This window comes from Alosa alosa, chromosome 9 (genome assembly GCF_017589495.1).
Source record: "Alosa alosa isolate M-15738 ecotype Scorff River chromosome 9, AALO_Geno_1.1, whole genome shotgun sequence".
NCBI classification, from domain to species: domain Eukaryota; kingdom Metazoa; phylum Chordata; class Actinopteri; order Clupeiformes; family Clupeidae; genus Alosa; species Alosa alosa.
In genome coordinates, this window is record NC_063197.1 from 35,941,365 (window position 1) to 35,961,859 (window position 20,495).

At 41.3% G+C, this 20,495-nt stretch overlaps 2 protein-coding genes across 2 annotated transcripts in view; one reads left to right on the forward strand and one right to left on the reverse strand.

The window, feature by feature from the left end:
- The window catches only part of LOC125300812 (phosphatidylinositol 3-kinase regulatory subunit beta-like), a 75,311-nt gene that overhangs the window by 48,978 nt on the left and 5,838 nt on the right, over positions 1–20,495 (forward strand). The window lies entirely within an intron of this gene.
- dynlt2b (dynein light chain Tctex-type 2B) lies at positions 11,274–20,375 on the reverse strand. Its single transcript, XM_048251609.1, has 5 exons — positions 20,166–20,375; positions 19,732–19,865; positions 19,540–19,609; positions 12,383–12,446; positions 11,274–11,826 (listed from the first exon to the last, which is right to left on the reverse strand). The coding sequence occupies exons 1-5, from the start codon at positions 20,222–20,224 to the stop codon at positions 11,779–11,781; spliced, it is 375 nt and encodes a 124-aa protein (XP_048107566.1). The 5' UTR covers positions 20,225–20,375; the 3' UTR covers positions 11,274–11,778.

Genomic DNA, 20,495 nt, shown 5'->3' on the forward strand with positions numbered 1-20,495 from the left:
AGTCTCACAGCTCAGTGGTTTGATGAAGACTTCATACTCAAAAAGGCTGTACTACAATCTCAGGAGTGCCCAGGTTCTTACACAGCAGCTGCAGTAGCATCCGCCTTAGGTGGTAGGGTGGAGGTGATCACCTGTACAGGTGGTAGGGTGGAGGTGGGGTGGAGGTGGTCACTTGTACAGGTGGGAGGGTCGAGGTGGAAGGGTGGAGGTGATCACCTGTACAGGTGGTAGGGTGGAGGTGGTTTTGAATGAGTAGACAAAGGCCATTATGACATCACAGCCATTCAAGTCTATGGGGTGAAAATTAGCTTTTTAACATTTTTAATCCCCTATTTCTCAAAAAGCATAAACTTTAAAAAAAATCTGAAATAACAACTCTCTTGTCCAACTCCAGACCTACACAACGGTTATTTCAACATGTCTGTTAAACGGTTAGAGTCGCATTCATTCTTGAAAAGGTAAAAAGAAAAGGTTATAATAAGAAGAAGCCAGGAGATTTCAAGATAGTGGATTCCATCCACTATAATAATACACATTTGAAGTTGCTGCTGCGTGTTCAAGACGATATCTACTCCTGTGTGTGTGTGTGTGTGTATGGATGTATGTGGCTGACATGACATCTGACATGAACTATTGTTGCACAACACTGCACACATACACATGAAGAGACACATGCACATACACATACACTTACACACAGACACTTGCATAGACACACACACACTCACACACACACACATGCATAGACACACACACACATGCATAGACACACACACTCACACACACACACACATGCATAGACACACACAGTGGCACCGCCAGCCGTAATCCTGTACACACTGTGCGTACAATTTTTCAACGCTTCATTCATGAAATCATTCAATATTACAACAATAAAAATAGCTTGTGTACTGTCTTAATTGAAACATGCTTCGCGTACAAATGATAGCCTAGGGCAAAAAGAATGGACATCTCAACATAAGGATACATCAGAAGATGATGATTGGTGTAAACTTTATCACGACATGATAAGCAGTTCTGGCACTTAAAACGCAACGTTCCATTCAGTCATAAATTATTCAAGCGTAGTGCTCGTCATGAAAAGAAAACAGCAGCTTAATATTTTTCAGGTGTTTAACAGTAGGCCTAATAGGCGCACTGTTCTTAGCAATGATGCTGACAGCAGTGAGATTAGGCATTGCATCCTCTACAGTCACTCTGTTTGGAACATCGCAGTTCGGGTTTCAAGATTGATAAGATTCAGTTATTGTGTAGAGTACGGATCGTCTCAAAGTTTGGGACAACCAAACAGCAGTGTAATCAAATCCTTATTGTTAGGTTACCATAGCTACCTGGGCCTGTCACAAATCCTTATTGTTAGGTTACCATAGCTACCTGGGCCTGTCACAAATCCTTATTGTTAGGTTACCATAGCTACCTGGGCCTGTCACAAATCGCCACATAAGCTCATTGGTTTCTTTTCTTTTCCTTGTTGGCGTGTTGGGTAGTGAAGCGGTAATTAGCGCCCTGGGCCATGCTGTGTACTATGGAATACAACCCTAGCGGTGTTCACGTCACGTGTTGAATAGTGAAGCGGTAATTAGCGCCCTGGGCCATGCTGTGTACTATGGAATACAACCCTAGCGGTGTTCACGTCACGTGTTGAATAGTGAAGCGGTAATTAGCGCCCTGGGCCATGCTGTGTACTATGGAATACAACCCTAGTAGTGTTAATTTCGTCAGACGAGACGAGAGGAAATATGTTCGTCAACAACCTTTTTTTTCATGACTAAGACGAGACGATGACGAGACGGCAGTAATGTCCTGAAACACTGACTAAGACTATCTTAAGATGCATTATTGTTGACTAAAAAAGACGAGACTAAAATGTTTTGCATGAAATAAAAACTAAGATAAAATCTCTCTTCATTTTCGCCTACAAAATGAGAAGACAGAATATCTAGCTGTTAAGTTTTCAAAATATTCGAATGAGTTCATAAGCAGCTTTCCTGTAGGCTAGTCTACGTGCTGTTGCTGCAACCCTGTGGCTGCAACACGAAAACTACATGGAACAAGAACACTGGAGATTTCTGCCAGAGTTAGCAAGCTAACTACCTAAGCTTTATGCCACAATGCTACATACCCAGAAGTTGAAGCTTCTCTCATACAAATTAACATCCCCCAGAATGTCCATACGAAAATGTTTATCATGTAATGTCAACTATTTAACTAGTTAGACTGATGATGCAACGTTTGCTAGCAAGTAAGCTAATATGGAAAGTTCGCTAGCAAGTTAGCTATGGCTAAGATGGAGAGTCTGTTTTGGGGAATGTGTTGTGTTTGGCGATATCGCCATCTAGCGAGAAGGAGAGTAAAACATTAATACTTTGGCCTATGACAGTGTTTCTCAAACCTTTTCAGTTTCAGGACCACTTAACTAACCCTATCTAAAAAAAGAAAAAGATTAGACCTACTTCAACAGTAGCCTATAATTAGTCTACACAATAGGCCTACTGAACCATCTTCCATTGTCTTTGTACTTTGCTTATTGTGTGGATTCATACTGTATGATTTAAACTGGCATATCTTAGTTGCAGAACTGTTTTTACATACAAGTTGGTTCAATATTGCAAACAACTCATCTATATTATATTTTACCACGTCTGCTCGCTGACTACTTGGGATACCTTAGGACCACCAGTGATCCCCTGACCACACTTTGAGAAACACTGGTCTACTTAATATGACAGTGGTCCAGTCAAATCTTTTTTACTGTCTATGGTCAAATCCCAGCCGAAGCTATAACTGTAGCTCGACTTACCTGTGCATGTAAAACATACTGACTGACAAAAAATCAGAATGAGTAATTATAACAGACGAGTAGCCCTGTGGACACACAATATTGTTGAAAATTGAGATGTGTGAAACACTATTTGACTGAAATGGTAATCAGAAATAATTTGTTATAAAAAAAAAGACTAAAATGTGTTGACTAAAACAGACTAAGACTAAGCTACCTTTAGTTTTTCTTTTGACTAAAACTAGACTAAAATGATGAGACTTTTAGTCAACTAAAACTTGACTAACAAAATGATATTTGAATGACTAAATATGACAAAGACTAAAAGGTCATTTTAGTCACAAGACTAAGACTAAGACTAAATTAAAAATAGGTGACAAAATTAACACTAAACCCTAGCGGTGTTCACGTCATGTGTTGAATAGTGAAGCGATAATTAGCGCCCTGGGCCATGCTGTGTACTATGGAATACAACCCTAGCGGTGTTAACGCCACGCGTTGAATAGTGAAGCGATAATTAGCGCCCTGGGCCATGCTGTGTACTATGGAATACAACCCTAGCGGTGTTCCGCCACGTGTTGAATAGTGAAGCGGTAATTAAGCCCTGGGCCATGCTGTGTACTATGGAATACAACCCTAGCGGTGTTCACGCCACGTGTTGGGTAGTGAAGCGGTAATTAGCGCCCTGGGCCATGCTGCGTACTATGAAATACAACCCTAGCGGTGCCCCTGGACACACACACACACACTCTTATGTAATTGCTTGTATCTGTTTGCTTAATGCCTTGGAGTGCTACTCTGCTACACTCTTGAATTTCCCCTTGGGGATCAATAAAGTATCTATCTATCTATCTATCTCTCTATCTACACATTACTCTGTTTCTCTCTCTCTCTCTCTCTCTCTTTGTGTGTATATATGTGTGTGTGTATATGTGTGTGTGTGTATATGTGTGTGTGTGTGTGTATACGTGTGTGTATATATGTGTGTGTGTATATGTGTGTGCTAAGCAGGGTGGATGATGAGGTGGAATACAACCCTAGCGGTGTTCACGTCACGTGTTGAATAGTGAAGCGGTAATTAGCGCCCTGGGCCATGCTGTGTACTATGGAATACAACCCTAGCGGTGTTCACGTCACGTGTTGAATAGTGAAGCGGTAATTAGCGCCCTGGGCCATGCTGCGTACTATGAAATACAACCCTAGCGGTGTTCACGTCACGTGTTGAATAGTGAAGCGGTAATTAGCGCCCTGGGCCATGCTGTGTACTATGGAATACAACCCTAGCGGTGTTCACGTCACGTGTTGAATAGTGAAGCGGTAATTAGCGCCCTGGGCCATGCTGTGTACTATGGAATACAACCCTAGCGGTGTTCACGTCACGTGTTGAATAGTGAAGCGGTAATTAGCGCCCTGGGCCATGCTGTGTACTATGGAATACAACCCTAGCGGTGTTCACGTCACGTGTTGAATAGTGAAGCGGTAATTAGCGCCCTGGGCCATGCTGTGTACTATGGAATACAACCCTAGACACACAGACACACAAAACAAACACATGGGTATACCACACACACACACACAATTAGACACACACACACACACAGAAACAGTGTGTGTGTGTTGCCTCTTCAGTCCTCTGCAGCGTTGGGGGGCGGCTAGTTCCAGAATAGCGTTGCACACACCCCAGACCCCCGATGACCCCGCTCTGGTTAGCATGTAGCACAGCAAAGCCTAGCATGCTCTCGCATGGGTCAATGCTCAGGGTGGCCAGGAGGGGGCGTCGTTCTCATGTTCCTGTTTTAGTTGCATTGTTTTGGTTTGTTTGGGTTTGGCTGCAATACCAGCAGTTAGGATGGAACGGGCACCTTATGAGTAAATGCCAGTGATGGAGCGGGCACTGGAGTCTATGTCCTGCAGACAGACAGAAATGTTCAGTTATTTGTGTGTGTGTGTGTGTGGATGTATGTGGTCACGTCAGTGTGTGTGTGTGTGTGTGTGTAATGACTTGAGATGGTGTGTGTGTGGTAATGTCTGTGTGTGTGTGTGTGTAATGAGTTGAGATGGTGTGTGTGTGTGTGTGTGTGTGTGTGTGTAATGTGTTGAGATGGTGTGTGTGTGTGTGTGTGTAATGAGTTGAGATGGTGTGTGGCGTGCGTGTGTGTGTAATGATTTGAGATGGTGTGCGTGTGCATGCATGTGTGTGTATGTGCGTGTAATGATTTGAGATGGTCTGTGTGTAATGATTTGAGATGGTCTGTGTGTGTGTGTGTGTGTGTAATGATTTGAGATGGTCTGTGTGTGTAGCGTGCGTGTGTGTGTAATGATTTGAGATTGTACGTAATGAGTTGATGGTGCGTTTGGTGTCGTCTGGTGAGTTGTCTGCAGCTTAGTGGCGTACATTGATCCCTGGACTACATGCAATTAAACAACGCTGATTGACTAATCGATTGATCGGTTGGCTGATTGACTAATTGATTGATCGCTTGGCTGATTGATTGGTTGATTGATTGATTTATTGATTCATCATTTCATTAGTCAGGATTTGAGTTTTTTTTTGGCAGGTGTGTATAGGTGTGGCAGGTGTGTATAGGTGTGTATAGGTATGGCAGGTGTGTATAGGGATGGCAGGTGTGTATAGGTGTGTATAGGGATGGCAGGTGTGTATAGGTATGGCAGGTGTGTATAGGTGTGTATAGGTATGGCAGGTGTGTATAGGGATGGCAGGTGTGTATAGGTGTGTATACGGATGGCAGGTGTGTATAGGCAGGTGTGTATAGGGATGGCCAAACAGGGAATGTGATTGTGTATGTAGGGAAGTGAAACCCATGAGAGAGTTGACGAGATGATAAAAGATATTTTGCACAAAATACTTCCTTCCCTCACGGTAACTGTTTGCAAAGCAGGTTGCATGTGTGCCTGAGTGGTGTGTGTGATGTTCGTCTGTGTGTGTGTGTGGGAAGTCAACACAAGTCAACCATGTACAACATTCAGAGTCCCTCTCAAGCGGACCCAACTGCCATTAGCAGGGCCAGACGGCCATCGCCATCGTAGAGAAAGCCATTACACCACGTCGTCATCGTAGAGAAAGCCATTACACGTCTGTGTTCCGTTACCTGACCAGAAGAGTGTACATTCAGTTCAGTAGCTTGAACATTCTGTTGTATTCTGAATACGATGGGTGGATACGTTTACGATCACCAGATAACCTAGTAGTTGAACATGGGGCCCCGACTCTAAACTAACCAGCGCACTGTAGAACCCTGCGCATGTAGAACCCAGCGCACTGTAGAACCCAGCGCACTGTAGAACCCTGCGCACTGTAGAACCCAGCACACTGTAGAACCCTGTACGTTTGTAGAACCCTGCGCACTGTAGAACCCTGCACACTGTAGAACCCTGCACACTGTAGAACCCAGCACACTGTAGAACCCTGTACGTTTGTAGAACCCTGCGCACTGTAGAACCCAGCACACTGTAGAACCCTGCACGTTTGTACGGTTGATATTTCATGTCCTACTCTGTTGGTGTAAGATGTGTTTTAATGTTGCAAGCCAGAGGGTGTTTTTGATTTGTCTTTTTATTTAAGGAGCAGACGTTGGTCTGGTTGAAGATTGAATCTTTTACTGACTGTAGAGTCCATCTCTGCTCTCACCACAAGTGGCCATAACAGTGACCGCACCCACTCCTGTTTTATTTTATTTTTTAAACCAAACCAAAAAAATCCATTAATGATGTTTCAAATAATGTGCTGTCCTTACACACTGCCTACTGACATGCATTTACTCTTCCTGTCATTGAGAGTAAATCTAAAACACTATAAAACAAAGGCAATCAGACAGAGTGGCATTCCTGGCACCTGGCCAGATGATTGATTGATTATTTGATCTGTGATGATTGATTGATTATTTGATCTGATACAAATATGTGTGGATGTCTTGTTGTTTTGTCTAAAGGACATTTTGCATAGTCAAAGTCAAAGTTACTTTATTAGCATAAAGCAAATGGCATCAACATTTGCACTTTGTTGTTGCTTTGTGCTGCCTTGCTGAACTACAGCACACGGCGTAATAACTAGCCCTTTGGACGGTGAAGGGAGCTTGCAGACGGAGGTCCAGCTTCAGGAAAGAGGGAGTGCCATTGGTCATGCAGCGTGATCTTGGGTAGATTCCAGCATTCCTTCTGTATGTGCTAAACCATATCAATTATTTATGTTCACAAACAGTCCCGTAGTTCTGTATGTGCTTAACCATATCAATTATTTATGTTCACAAACAGTCCCGTAGTTCTGTATGTGCTTAACCATATCAACAAACGTAGTTTCATCTTGCTCTATTCTTATGTTTGTCTCAGACTGCTATGTTTGTTCGGTACACTACTTAAGGAAAACAATAAAACAATAAATTCTAGGATTAAAAATACAGATTGAGTAATATGTGTTTGTGTGTGTACAGTATCTGAACCCTCTCATCATACAACCTATACAGGCCAGCATTGTGAATCCTATGACATTTAAAGCTACATACAACCCCAAATCAGAAAAAACTTTTCACGTTGTGTAAAATGCAAATAAAAACAGAATGTGATAATCTGCAAATCATTTAAACCCATATTTAGCTGCAAAAAGGACATAGTCAAATTTGTCATTTTCAACATTTGATGTATTGATGGAAAATAAAACAAAGAGAAACAGTTTGTACGGGGGCAACAAAATGCTGGGAAAGTTGTGTAATGACAAAAACAACAAAAGGAGGAACATTTCATAACTACCGGTAACTAGGTTAACTGGCACTATGATTGGGTCTAAAAATAGCACCCCAGAGGAGCAGAATTAGAAGTAAACATGTGGAGGTATTCATCACTCTGTAAACCTGTGTGTGCAACTGATAAAACAATATAAGAATAATGCTTGTCAACATAAAATTACAAATAATTGCAAAGAAATTGGACGGCCATGGTCTTTAGGACCTCAGATGGCACTGCATTAAAACCACACTTTTTATTTCAGGAAAACTGATAACCATTGTCTATGACAAATGCTAGTGTAAACTCTTAGCCTGGCCCCGCCCATTCTAATTCACTAGATAATTCACTAACGTTTTCCTCAGACAAGAAAAATGTAAGGTCGATCAGCGACAAGAGGGGAAGACGAAACCGAAACTTATTGTGATAAACAGTAACAGCAACACCCTGCAAACATCAAAGACCCACATAAATGGTTTCCTGACTGTTGATGCTGTTTATTGTCAGCTTGTAAAGTTTAGGCGAAGTAGGAAGTAACGTTAGGAATCTCTGATCAATGTGATTGGTAAGGCTGGACCAATGATTTCAACGTTAGTGGCGTCGCAATGCAAGTGTTGGAAATTAATCCCAATCATGAGTCACCAGACTATTCACTTCCTGAATGAGTTGGGATTTTACAGGCTAGTAAACTTTACCATTCAAAGAAGACAATGTGTTTAGACATGATACAGAAATGACACAGGATTATCTGGGCCTGAGCTAATGTAAGATGGACTGAGGTAAAGTTTTCTGCCAATGTGAAAGGAAACTAGCCTATTTGGAATATTCTGTAGGCCTGCTGTTCCTTTTATGAGAGCAATTTAATTAGATAGATAGATAGATACTTTATTGATCTCCAAGGGGAAATTCAAGGTCTCAGTAGCATACAGACATCACACACAAATTTAACTTTGATTGATCAAGTTTAGGCTATTGAATGCTTTAAATGTGAATGCTATATATTTAATTCACCATTGGCTAGATTAGCGTGTGTCTATACACAGTTGTCATCTAAATGCAGTGTTTTTTTGGATTTTACATTCATTACTCAGTTGTGGTGTAGGTCTATATGTCTTGAGTGATCGCTGTCCCTTTAAATGTCTGGGACTTTAAATTGTTTTAACTCCATGCTGTTTTTTTTTTATGGACAGCGCCGTCTTTGATTCAGTTTTCCTACCGCAATTGCGTGGTTAAAGGAAGGAATTGTTTTCACTCGTTTTCTTGCAATTCCCACATAACATTAGATACTAGGCCTAGGTTACATAAAAAAAAAATACTGATAGGCGGAATCATTTAGGGTACAGCCTAATTAATAATTAGGTAATTAGGGGCAGCCGTGGCCTACTGGTTAGCGCTTCGGACTTGTAACCGGAGGGTTGCCAGTTCGAATCCCGACCAGTAGGCAGAGGTGGACAGAGTACACAGTTTCATTACTTGAGTAAAAGTATAGATACCCTTTGCTAAATTTTACTCAAGTACAAGTAAAAGTACAACAGTCAGATGTCTACTTAAGTAAAAGTACTGAAGTACTTGTTTTTAAAAGTACTTGAGTATCAAGAGTAGCCTACATTTTCTAAATATTGCATTACTACTGCCACAGTGCTTACATTTATGTACAGAAACGTCCTACGTTTAGTTATGAAAAATGTTAATGCTTATACCTTGGAGAATGTAAAATGAATTGGAAGTAAAATCAAGTCATTTTCATCTTTTTACCATGTTGCCAAGGATGGGCAGTATTTCTAATACATGTATTTAAAATACAAAATACTATTTTGTAATTGAAACACTTGAAGTGAAAACTATCATTAACTTGTTCAGAAAATTGAAATAGTCTGGCGAGGTGGGGCCACAGGTTGGCACATTCCCGGATGGACCATTGTTTTAGATCCATGGTTTAAAGTCTCTTATCTAAATCTGACCATGGAGTTGACTTGGGCGGAAAGCTGAAGGTGATTGCTGATAGGCTGTCCAAATCAGTGGCTTCCTGCACAATCCAATCACGTTTGAGAGGGAAACAACAAATTGAGGGTTTCGAGATTTTTCTTTTTCCTTTTTTTTTAGAAGTAGTAACGGGTACTCACGGTTATGGATAGAAATGTAGTGGAGTAAAGAGTACAATATTTGCCTCTCAAATGATACTTGAGTAAAGTCATGAAAGTACACACTCCCCAAAAAATGATACTCGAGTAAAGTACAGATCCCTCAAAATTGTACTCAAGTAAATGTACTCCGTTACTGTCCGGCTCTGCCAGTAGGAATGGCTGAAGTGCCCTTGAGCAAGGCACCTAACCCCTCACTGCTCCCCGAGCGCTGCTGTTGTTGCAGGCAGCTCACTGCGCCGGGATTAGTGTGTGCTTCACCTCATTGTGTGTTCACTGTGTGCTGAGTGTGTTTCCCTAATTCACGGATTGGGATAAATGCAGAGACCAAATTTCCCTCACGGGATCAAAAGAGTATATATACTTACCATACTATACTTTATCATTGTACGGTTCTGAATGATCAGTCAGATGGCAGCGCCAGCATCAGCTGAACGAAAGCTTACACACTAATCAAGTCCACAGTTGCGTGTTAAAACTTCCAGCTGAAGTATAATGTGGAGGCAAGATAGCGCAAACTCAGACAGTTGCCTCCTAACAGAGTGAGGGTAGGCTAGCCTATATTTGCCTTCTAACGGAGTGAGCGTAGGCTAGCCTATATTTTCTTTGCTGCTATCAGAACGATAGGCTACTGCTCCTTTGCTACACGATCAAATATTATCAGATGAGTGACAGAAGCAGTGGACATTAACCAGCAGGCCCATATGAGAGATGCTGCCCTGGTTCCTCTGGTAGCTTGCGGTATATGACGTGAAAAAAGCTAGAGGTGCCGGAAAGCATCCCTGATCAGACCCCCAAAAAAAAAAACTCTTCGGATCTGCACGATTCACACAAGTCACCCAAACTAACGTGGAAAAAGCAGGAGGCGCCGGAAAGCGCCGTGTTTGCATCCCTGGTGCAGGCGTGTGTGTGAGAGAGTGTGTGAGAGAGTGTGTGAGAGTGTGAGAGTGTGTGTGAGAGTATGTGTGAGAGTATGTGTGAGAGTGTGTGAGAGAGAGTGTGAGAGTATGTGTGAGAGAGTGTGAGAGAGTGTGTGTGAGAGTGTGTGAGAGTATGTGTGAGAGTGTGTGAGAGAGAGTGTGTGAGAGTGTGTAAGAGAGTGTGTGTGAGAGTGTGTAGAGAGTGTGTGTGAGAGTGTGTGAGAGAGAGTGTGTGTGAGAGTGTGTGAGAGAGTGTGTGTGTGTGAGTGAGAGAGTGTGTGTGAGAGTGTGTGTGAGTGTGAGAGAGAGTGTGTGTGTGTGTGTGTGAGTGTGTGAGAGAGTGTGTGTGAGAGTGTGAGAGAGAGTGTGTGTGAGTGTGTGAGAGAGTGAGTGTGAGAGAGTGTGTGTGAGTGTGTGAGAGAGAGTGTGTGTGAGAGTGTGTGTAAGTGTGAGAGAGTGTGTGTGAGTGTGTGTGTGAGTGTGTGTGTGAGTGTGTGTGAGTGTGTGTGTGAGTGTGTGTGTGAGAGTGTGTGAGAGAGAGTGTGTGAGTGTGTGAGAGTGTGTGTGAGTGTGAGAGAGACAGTCCTGCCTTGTAGCTCCTCTCATCATACTCTACCAGTAACCCTTCACTCAAGACCACAATCTACAGGCCGATGGGTGTACTGTCACTAAATGTGCACATAAATTCATTTATTTTATGCGGTCATTATTACAGTAATCATTATCATTGTGTTTTTGTTAACTTAGAAGGAAGGATGGAATATGTAGCCTACTACAGTACATAGTTAGGTGGATGTTACTAACTTTTATTCAACATTGCAAACACTGCTGGAATAAAGATTGATTGTATATGGTATGAATCACATGACCTGACAATATTTTTCTATGTTTAACTCATAAATAACCGTCTAGGTTTTGTTCTAGAATCTCTGTCTCTTTCTTTCTAAATGAAGTTGAAGCTTGCCAGAACAGTGACCCAGACACAGGCCAAGTTCATGTCCTCTGTTCCTTGCGTCCGCTACTAAACCCTTCTGCTGAGCACGCACGCCTCCAGGCGCAGTTCTCTAGGCCACATGCGCGTGTCCAGACAGCGGCGCGACGGCTGGGAAGCTTCGTCCTCCTCTCCACTCCCACAGCAGGCTCGCAGATCCACTGGGCCTGTGGCGTCCTCGTCCTGTGCTCAGTAGTAGTAGCTTCCAAACGCGGCCGCCACGCAGAACAGGCTCTCCTGAGGTACAACAGCAGATTAGCCAGATTAGCACGTTATTGGGATTTATCACACGGTAGCGCATTACAACAGGCACGTTATTGGGATTTATCACACGGTAGCGTATTACAACAGGCAGCATTGGGATTTATCCAGATTAGCACGTTACAACAGGCATTTATTTATCACACGGTGGCGATTTACAACAGGCAGATTATTGGGATTTATCACGTTATTGGGCATTTAACAGGCACGTTATTGGGATTTATCACAGCAGATTAGCCAGATTACAACAGGCACGTTATTGGGATTTATCACACGGTAGCGTATTACAACAGGCACGTTATTGGGATTTATCACACGGTAGCGTATTACAACAGGCACGTTATTGGGATTTATCACACGGTAGCGTATTACAACAGGCACGTTATTGGGATTTATCACACGGTAGCGTATTACAACAGGCACGTTATTGGGATTTATCACACGGTAGCGCATTACAACAGCAGGTTCACAGTCAGGCACTTTATTGGGATTTATCACACGGTAGCGTATTACAACAGCTAGCATAACTTACGTTCATGAATATATCCTGAGCGTAGCTGTCTGTGTCTGCATCCCAGAAACAGCGAGCAGCCATCCTGAAAAGACAACACAAATAAAGATTAGGTAGGGAGCGAGCAGCCATCCTGAAAAGATTAGGTAGGGGATAATGGACGACGAGGGATAATGGACGACATGGCGTTTGGTTCACAGGAAGAAATGCACGTTCGAGGTGGTGAAGTCTCAAGTAAGTCCAAGTCATTCTTTGTGACAATCAAGCAAGTCAAGTCAAGTCATAGCTTGGGTCAAGCAAGTCAAGTCATAGCTTGGGTCAAGCAAGTCAAGTCATAGCCAAATCATACAAATTCATGGTAATTTACCCATATTTTCATTTTAAAATAAGCTACAGGTAGGCTAGTTATGAACTGCTGGAGTTTTATTTGTAACAAACAAATAGACATTGTATTCATTCAAACCACATACATCTCAACGGCTTATAGAATAAGATGAAATGTATACCAATTAAAATAAATGTATTTCAAGTAGACCTATTATAAAATACCCTATTATTGTTTCAATAAGCCTCAAATATTAGGTAAGCTACATCAAATCATGAAAATATATTCAAACAGTTCAAGTTACACCTGTAATGTATATGTGCATATATATATATGCATAATGTTGAAAAAGTGAACTAACCAATCAAACACTGCCATCGACGTCACTGCCAAACTTTGACAAGCACGATGGAGCAATGGGTTTTAGGAGGGTTTAGGACCATCAATGCTATATCATATTATACTTAAGCCTAACATGTGAAGTACCGGTAAGCTACTTTTTTTTATGCTGATTGCTGGCAGTTAGCTAGGCCTACTGACTGTTGTTACGACTAAGCTGTAACGAATGGAACAGGGATGTGTTTAAGAGGGAGGGAGAGAGAGAAGCGCTTAGCCTACTTTAGGTTACATTGGCAACATTTTTGCCAGCATATCAAGATTAAACTTGGACAAGAAAAGGTTTCACTTTGTCATTTCACACATTTTAACCTAATATCGTGTTAACTAAAAAGCATAATAGATTCAAAGCCAACTCTTAACATGCCTCAAATTTGACGTTAGGTTTCTAACACAACTAACTTCTGACAGATGAAAATCGACGTGGTGGTAGTTATGTCGCTAATTTGCGCACTAGCGTCCACACTGAGACATTGACATTCTGTAGAAAATATTACAGATTCACGCCCCCCAGGTATTGATTCGAATGGCATTATACATGTGGATGAGTCTGAGAATGTTTTCTGCAGGGTAACATACAATACTACTACCATAGATCAAGCTGTGTCATGCAATAGCATGACTTATGCTTATAGTTCTATTCCAACGTTGATTTCTACCCAACGATAGTAAAAAAAGAAAAGACAAATTTAAAACTAGAGACCTAACAAATATTCTTTCCATACCTCAGCATATTCCTCAAAAGCCAGAGGCATTTTCAGCTAACATGGGTTTACTAAATATAGGTGCACTTACTACCAAAACCTTTGCAATCAATGATTTTATTAGTGAAAAAAAATTGGATTTTCTGTTTCTTGTTGAAACCTGGCTGACTTCAGACAGCTGAAGCTGTTCTTGTTGAGACTTGTCCCCAAATTATAATTTCTTCCACTCAATTAGACAAGGCAAACGAGGTGGTGGAATTGCCTCCATTCTCTCAAACAAATATAGTTGCACACGAGTCAACTTTGGGCTAATTCGCTTCCTTTGAGTATATTGCCCTCACTCTGAAGGCTGACCCAGCTGTACTTCTATTAACCTTATACCGCCCTCCTAAACTATGGACTGGCTTTCTCGACCAGTTTTCTGAACTTATGTCGCTCATCATCACTAGCTATGATCGGATAATTGTAAATGGCGACTTCAATATTCATGTCAATAAGACAACTGATGCTAAAGCCAGTAAGTTCCTTAATGTGTTGGACAGTTTAGAGCTAAAGCAGCATGTTACAGGACCCACCCACAACCTTGGCAACACCCTCGATCTAGTCATTTCCAGAGGGATAGAAGTCACAGACTTATCAGTAAATGATATAAATATGTCTGTTACCTCATTAGAAACAGGTATATTTCCAACTGCTTTTAAAACCGCTGTTGTGAAACCTTTACTTAAAAAGTAAAATCTTGACCGTACCAATCTGAGCAACTACAGGCCTATATCAAATCTATCGTTTTTGAGCAAAGTACTTGAAAAAGTTGTTTGTAATCAGTTAAATACCTTCCTCAACGAAAACAGTATCCTTGAAAAATTCCAATCAGGTTTTAGATCAAATCACAGCACAGAAACGGCTCTAGTAAAAATAGTCAATGATCTCAGACTAGCTACCGACTCAAACAAAGTCTCAATCCTTATTCTTCTGGATTTGAGTGCGGCATTTGACACCATTGATCATAGCATCCTAATTCACCGCCTTGCGAAGTGGGTGGGTCTCTCTGATAATGCTCTAAACTGGTTTCAAACCTACATTACTGGCAGAGATTTTTATATCAGTCTAGGAGATCATGTATCTGAAAAACATGACTTGCCTTTTGGTGTGGCCCAGGGAGCTGCCTTGGTCCCCTGCTATTTTTCTCTATATATGCTTCCATTGGGAAACGTCATAAGTCAGCATAATGTAAACTTCCACAGCTACATGAGATGATACCCAATTGTATCTTTCTGTGGAGCCAACTAACCCAGATGGCCTTTGCTCCCTCACTGCATGCCTAACCTCCATTAATCAGTGGATGAGCAAAAACTTTTGAAACTAAATGATGACAAAACAGAGGTACTTCTGGTTGGACCAAAACTAAAGCGAGATATTATTCTTAGTAATCTGGGAACTTGGCACACCAGGTCAAACCAAAAGTAACAAGCCTCGGTGTCATCTTAGATGCAGAGTTAAGTTTTAAGCCCCATATCAGTAAAGTTACTCAGACAGCCTATTTCCACTTGAGAAACATTGCCAAAGTGCGCCCTTTTAACTCAACAAGATGCAGAAAAACTAATTCACGCCTTTATCACTAGCAGGTTAGACTACTGCAATGCACTTTTCACTGGTCTTCCCAAAAAACATCTAAAGAAATTGGCACTCATACAGAACTCTGGCTAGACTTTTAACTAAGACTAAGAAGAGAGAACACATCACCCCTGTGTTGGCTGAACTGCACTGGCTCCCTATTTCCTATAGAATTGATTTTAAGGTTATGTTAATTACTTACAAAGCTCTGAATGGCATAGCACCTTCATATATCTCTGAGCTTTTAATATCTTATCAACCACAAAGGAAACTTAGATCATCCAATTCTAATCTTTTAATCGTTACCCAAAGTGCTCCACAAACAAAGTGGAGAAGCTGCGTTTATCCATTATGCCCCAAACTATGGAACACCCTGCCTCTGTACATCAAGCAGGCGAAGTTCAGTAAATATTTTTAAAAAGATCTGAAAACATACCTGTACAGGAAAGCTTTTAGTTAACTCATCTTATCCTGTAGACTACATTTTCAGATTATTCTACATCTGCTACTATTGGAGGGCTTAGCCAGCCAGAAGCAGATGGGCTCCCCTATTAAGTCAGGTTCTGCTCAAGGTTTCTTCCTGGAATATGGGAGTTTTTCCTTGCCACAGTTGCCATATGGCGTGCTTGTGGGGGTAAGAGGGTTAAGGCTGCCAGTCTTATGGCGCCATTTTCTATATTTTTGATATGTTGCTGAGTATATCATAAACAGCAAAGAAAAGTGATTGATAATGACTGACTGACTATTGTTGTGTTACATGCCTCAAATGTAAAGCAATTTGAGCTGCATTCTGTGTATGAAAGGTGCTATACAAATAAAGCTTTATTTATTATTATTATTATTATTATTATTATTATTATTACTTGCAGACTGCTGTTCATTTCTCCTTTGAGTTGTCAGATACATCATCTGTGTAGCCAAAAATTATTATTATTAACATTAGAAAGCAGATTTTCTAAAATCGTAAAGTTAACTCCTTAATATCTATGGAAAAAATAAAAAGTCAAGTCAATTTAAGTTATTTGTTTCAAGTCTAAGTCAAGTCTCAAGTCATGAATAGCAAGTCAAAGTCAGGTCAAGTATTTTATACATGTTGATCAAGCAAGTCTCAAGTCCTAAAAAATCGAGTCTATTTAGGCAAGGCAAGGCAATTTATTTATATAGCGCATTTCATACCCCAGGTAGACACAATGTGCTAAGGCATTACCTCAAATAAAAGTAAACAGGTATAAAACATATCACAGTAGTAGAATAAGTAAAAACAATAAAAGCAATAAAAAAGCAGAATAAGTCAAAACAATAAATGCAATAAAATAGTAGAATAAGTAAAAACAATAAAAGCAATAAAAATAAATTAAAAACAGGAAAAAGGCATAGAGAAGAGGGTGGTCTTCAATTGGGCTTTAAAAGTGGCAATGGTTGGAGCAGTCTTAATGTGCTCAGGGAGTTTGTTCCATATCTGGACTGCATGGTGGCTAAAAGCTGCTTCACCCTGTTTGGTGTGAGGAGAAGGTATGCAAAATACCTGGCTGTTCTGTGATCTAAGACAGGGGTCCCCCCAACCTTTTATGTACCATGGACCGGTTTGTTTCCTATTTTTTTTACGGACCGGCTGGGGGGGTCGGGTCGGGGGTTCCATGTTCCATGTTCCATATGTGTTGTGCATGCATTACTTAAAAAGAACTAGCTCCAGTTATGTATGAACAGTGAAGGTAACGATCTCTTAAACATGTGAAAAACGTGAACTTGAAGAAGTGAAAATTGAACAAAATGAACTATGAATATTGAACAACTTGAAGCTACAACTATAAGTGTGAACATGCATATTAACAAAATATGGGAACAAAACATGGGAACTAAATATGCATTACCAATATAATCAGTGGAAGCCCTGTGCTTGTTTCCCTGCAACAAGAAGGTTCCATCTGGAGGAGATGGAAGACAGTAACCCGGCCTCGCATAGATACGTGGTGGGAAATGGTAGCAACGTTTTCAGCGCTTTTACGGCTATCTCGGGATATTCTGCTTTGGTTTTGATCCAAAAACCCGCCAGAGAGGTTTCCTTATACACACTCTTAAGACCACCGTCATTTGCAATTTCGATAAACTGCTCTTCCTCCTGCGCTGACAAGTTAGGACTATTCGGGATATTGACAAATGGGTTGCGGACCCACTCATTGGTTTGCCGTGGATCTTTGGAGGATGGGAAGTAACGCTCAAACTCATTTGAAAGCGCAACAAGGTGATCGCGCACCAGCTGCGAGAGAAAGGGCCCTGCCTCAGTCTCTCCCAAAACCCCACTACTGTTTGGAACATATCAAATACACCCCGGTCCACTCGTCGTCCCCACAAATCAAGCTTGGCTTTAAATGCAGCGACTTTATCTGCCAGTTTAAAGACAGTCGTCATTCTCCCCTGGAGTGACAGGTTGAGGTCATTAAGCAACCCGAATATGTCACACAGGTAAGAGAGTTTTGACACCCAGTCCTCATCACTAAAATGTGCAGCTAACGGTGACTTTTTTTCTGCTCTCGCAACTCAAACACTCTGGCCAGTGACCTTCTAAAGATGCTTGTTTTTTGTTGCTCATTCTAGCAGTTTAGCTAACTTTGTGTGACACTACCGTTCGCTAAGAAGGTGAAGTGAGCTGACCTGAGGGCTGCGCGAGCTGAAGGCAATATGTAAAAGTGTTGAAGGCGGGACAGACAGACGTAAGAAAATAGACCTTGCAAAATGCAAACATGCGTGCAATCAAACAACTGCATATAGGCCTATGCCATGTAAAAACGTGACATTATTGCGATAATCATAAATATGGGTATTGTTGGATTTACAACACGGTTACAACGTCTACCTAACTTCATGCGTTGAGAGACCAGCATGATTAACCTTTCCCGATTCCCACTGACACTAGTAAATGACGCTAGGCGTTGTGGACTTCAGCAGCCAATGAGAATTGGACTTCCGCCCCTGAATTTTCTGATTGGTTGACAATTGTGGAACAAACGTAACGCTGTCGACAATTTTGAGGGAGCACACAGATGAAGTTGAGCGAGCGCGACAGATCTCCTGAGCGAGCGGAGGAACATTCTATGTGAGCACGTACAGTGAAACTGAAAGAAAGGGGGCTTATGTTGCACATACATATTGATATTAGCAAACAGGCAAAGACATTTGTGGAGCACAACATAGATTCCTGTTTGCTCAACTACAAGTTTTTTTGTGCTCGAGTTTCATTTTTCCTCAAAATATAATTTGTGTGCTAGCTCAAAATATTTGTCTGTGCTCAAATTGTGCTACTGCTCGCTCATAAAAGTGGAACAAATGTAACTCCATATGCACTCTGTCACACTGTCCCTCAAAGTTGATCAAAATTTTATTGGAGTTTTTGGCTGGGCTCTGTTTAAGCCTTCAGAAGACATATTTGTACTCAACATAGGCTCTTGATTTATTTTCTTTACTGAGATAAGTAGAAACACTCTGAACAAGCAATGAACAGAAAATAAATCCCATCAGGGTCTGAACAGCAGACCTCACAAATCTGAAAAATCATTTTGGTTCTCATTTTCACAGCTCCCAAACAACTTGTGGTTAATATACAAAGATTTTTTATTTGTTATTTATTCTACATGATCCCTAGCCTAGAAATCTAGACACGCCCCTAGCGACAGCAAATTACATTTGCTGCCAGGGCTAGTCTAGCAACTCTCCATTGGCTTGTGAGCTCCAGAAATCGAAACTTAATCAGGTCATTGAAATCGTGTATAGAGTCGTTAATGGGCTTAACATAATGATTGATGGCAGAGTTGCAACGGTTTGGCTTGAATTCCCTGCTACTTGAAAGCAAATATCCTATTGCGTGCAGAGGGAATTTGAAAGGCAACTGATGATCCCGCCCCTCGGACTGAGCACTGCGAACGGCGAGTGCCCAGACCCTACATTTTAATGTGGGTCTGGCTCGCCAGGCTACATGATCCCTTCTTTTTAAAAACACCAATTTGACTTGTGCAAATCTTTCTTCTTTACTTTCCACCCTGAACATGGGCAATTTGCACCATTGATATCAATATGTTTTATTTCAATCATTTAGTTTCGCCAATATTGTTGTTGCATAACCTACAATAGGTTGCTTTACTCACTTGACGCCTTCTCCTCGTTGCTCCCCAAGCACGACTTGTACAACCATCTTGTAACGTTCAAATCCCACTTCTAAAGAAAGGAACCAACTGAGTGTCAATTTATAGCTTCATATCTACGTTACTCAACTGTGAACAGAATAGCTCAAGAGCATTGAATATATGCTTCACCTATAACACCTGAAACACACTCACCCTTAAGTTTCTCTTTAATAGTGTCTGCTAGTGTTTTGGATAAAATAGGACTCTGTTGCGGGTCGTACTTTAGACCTGTGAGATTATCCCTCAAAATCTCCCGAATGCACTCCTTCACAACTCCTGCCTTGAACCTGCAGGAAGGTAAGCAAGTGCGATGGGATTACGTGAACTGTTAGTAATCGTTACACACTGGTAACGTTACTGGCCATCAAGCTAGCTGACTAACGTCACAAATAACAACGTTAAACGTTATCGCTCGCACAGCTAAATACGTAGCCGTAACGTTAACTAGGTGCTAGATAAGTGAGCTAGCATAATTATCGCTCTATTTACGCTGTTTTAGCTGCTAGGGGAAAGTAATGTTAACGTTAGCGTTAATGCCGATGTAATGTTAACGTTAGCTTCCTATATCATAATAATCTGACTCTTACTTGTGCTGGTAATTTGGCCTGATGAGATAGGTGTTAGCTCCCGACTCAGCTCCCTCCATTACAAATTAAAAATTAATACAACTGTGTTGACGCTAGCGACCAGCTAAACAGATGTAAACGCATTTCATCCCACTTGCAAATCAGATGATCTTTGCCTGTTATAGCGTTAGAGAATACTGATGTTACCATAACAACTCCTTTTCTCGTACACTCATCAGATCAAGTAGCCCAACTGTGCTTTACTGCCCCTAACTGGACGGGAGTGGTAAACATACCAGATCCATGTGAACTTCTCAAACCATTTGTACAGTACATTCACACGTGTAGCCA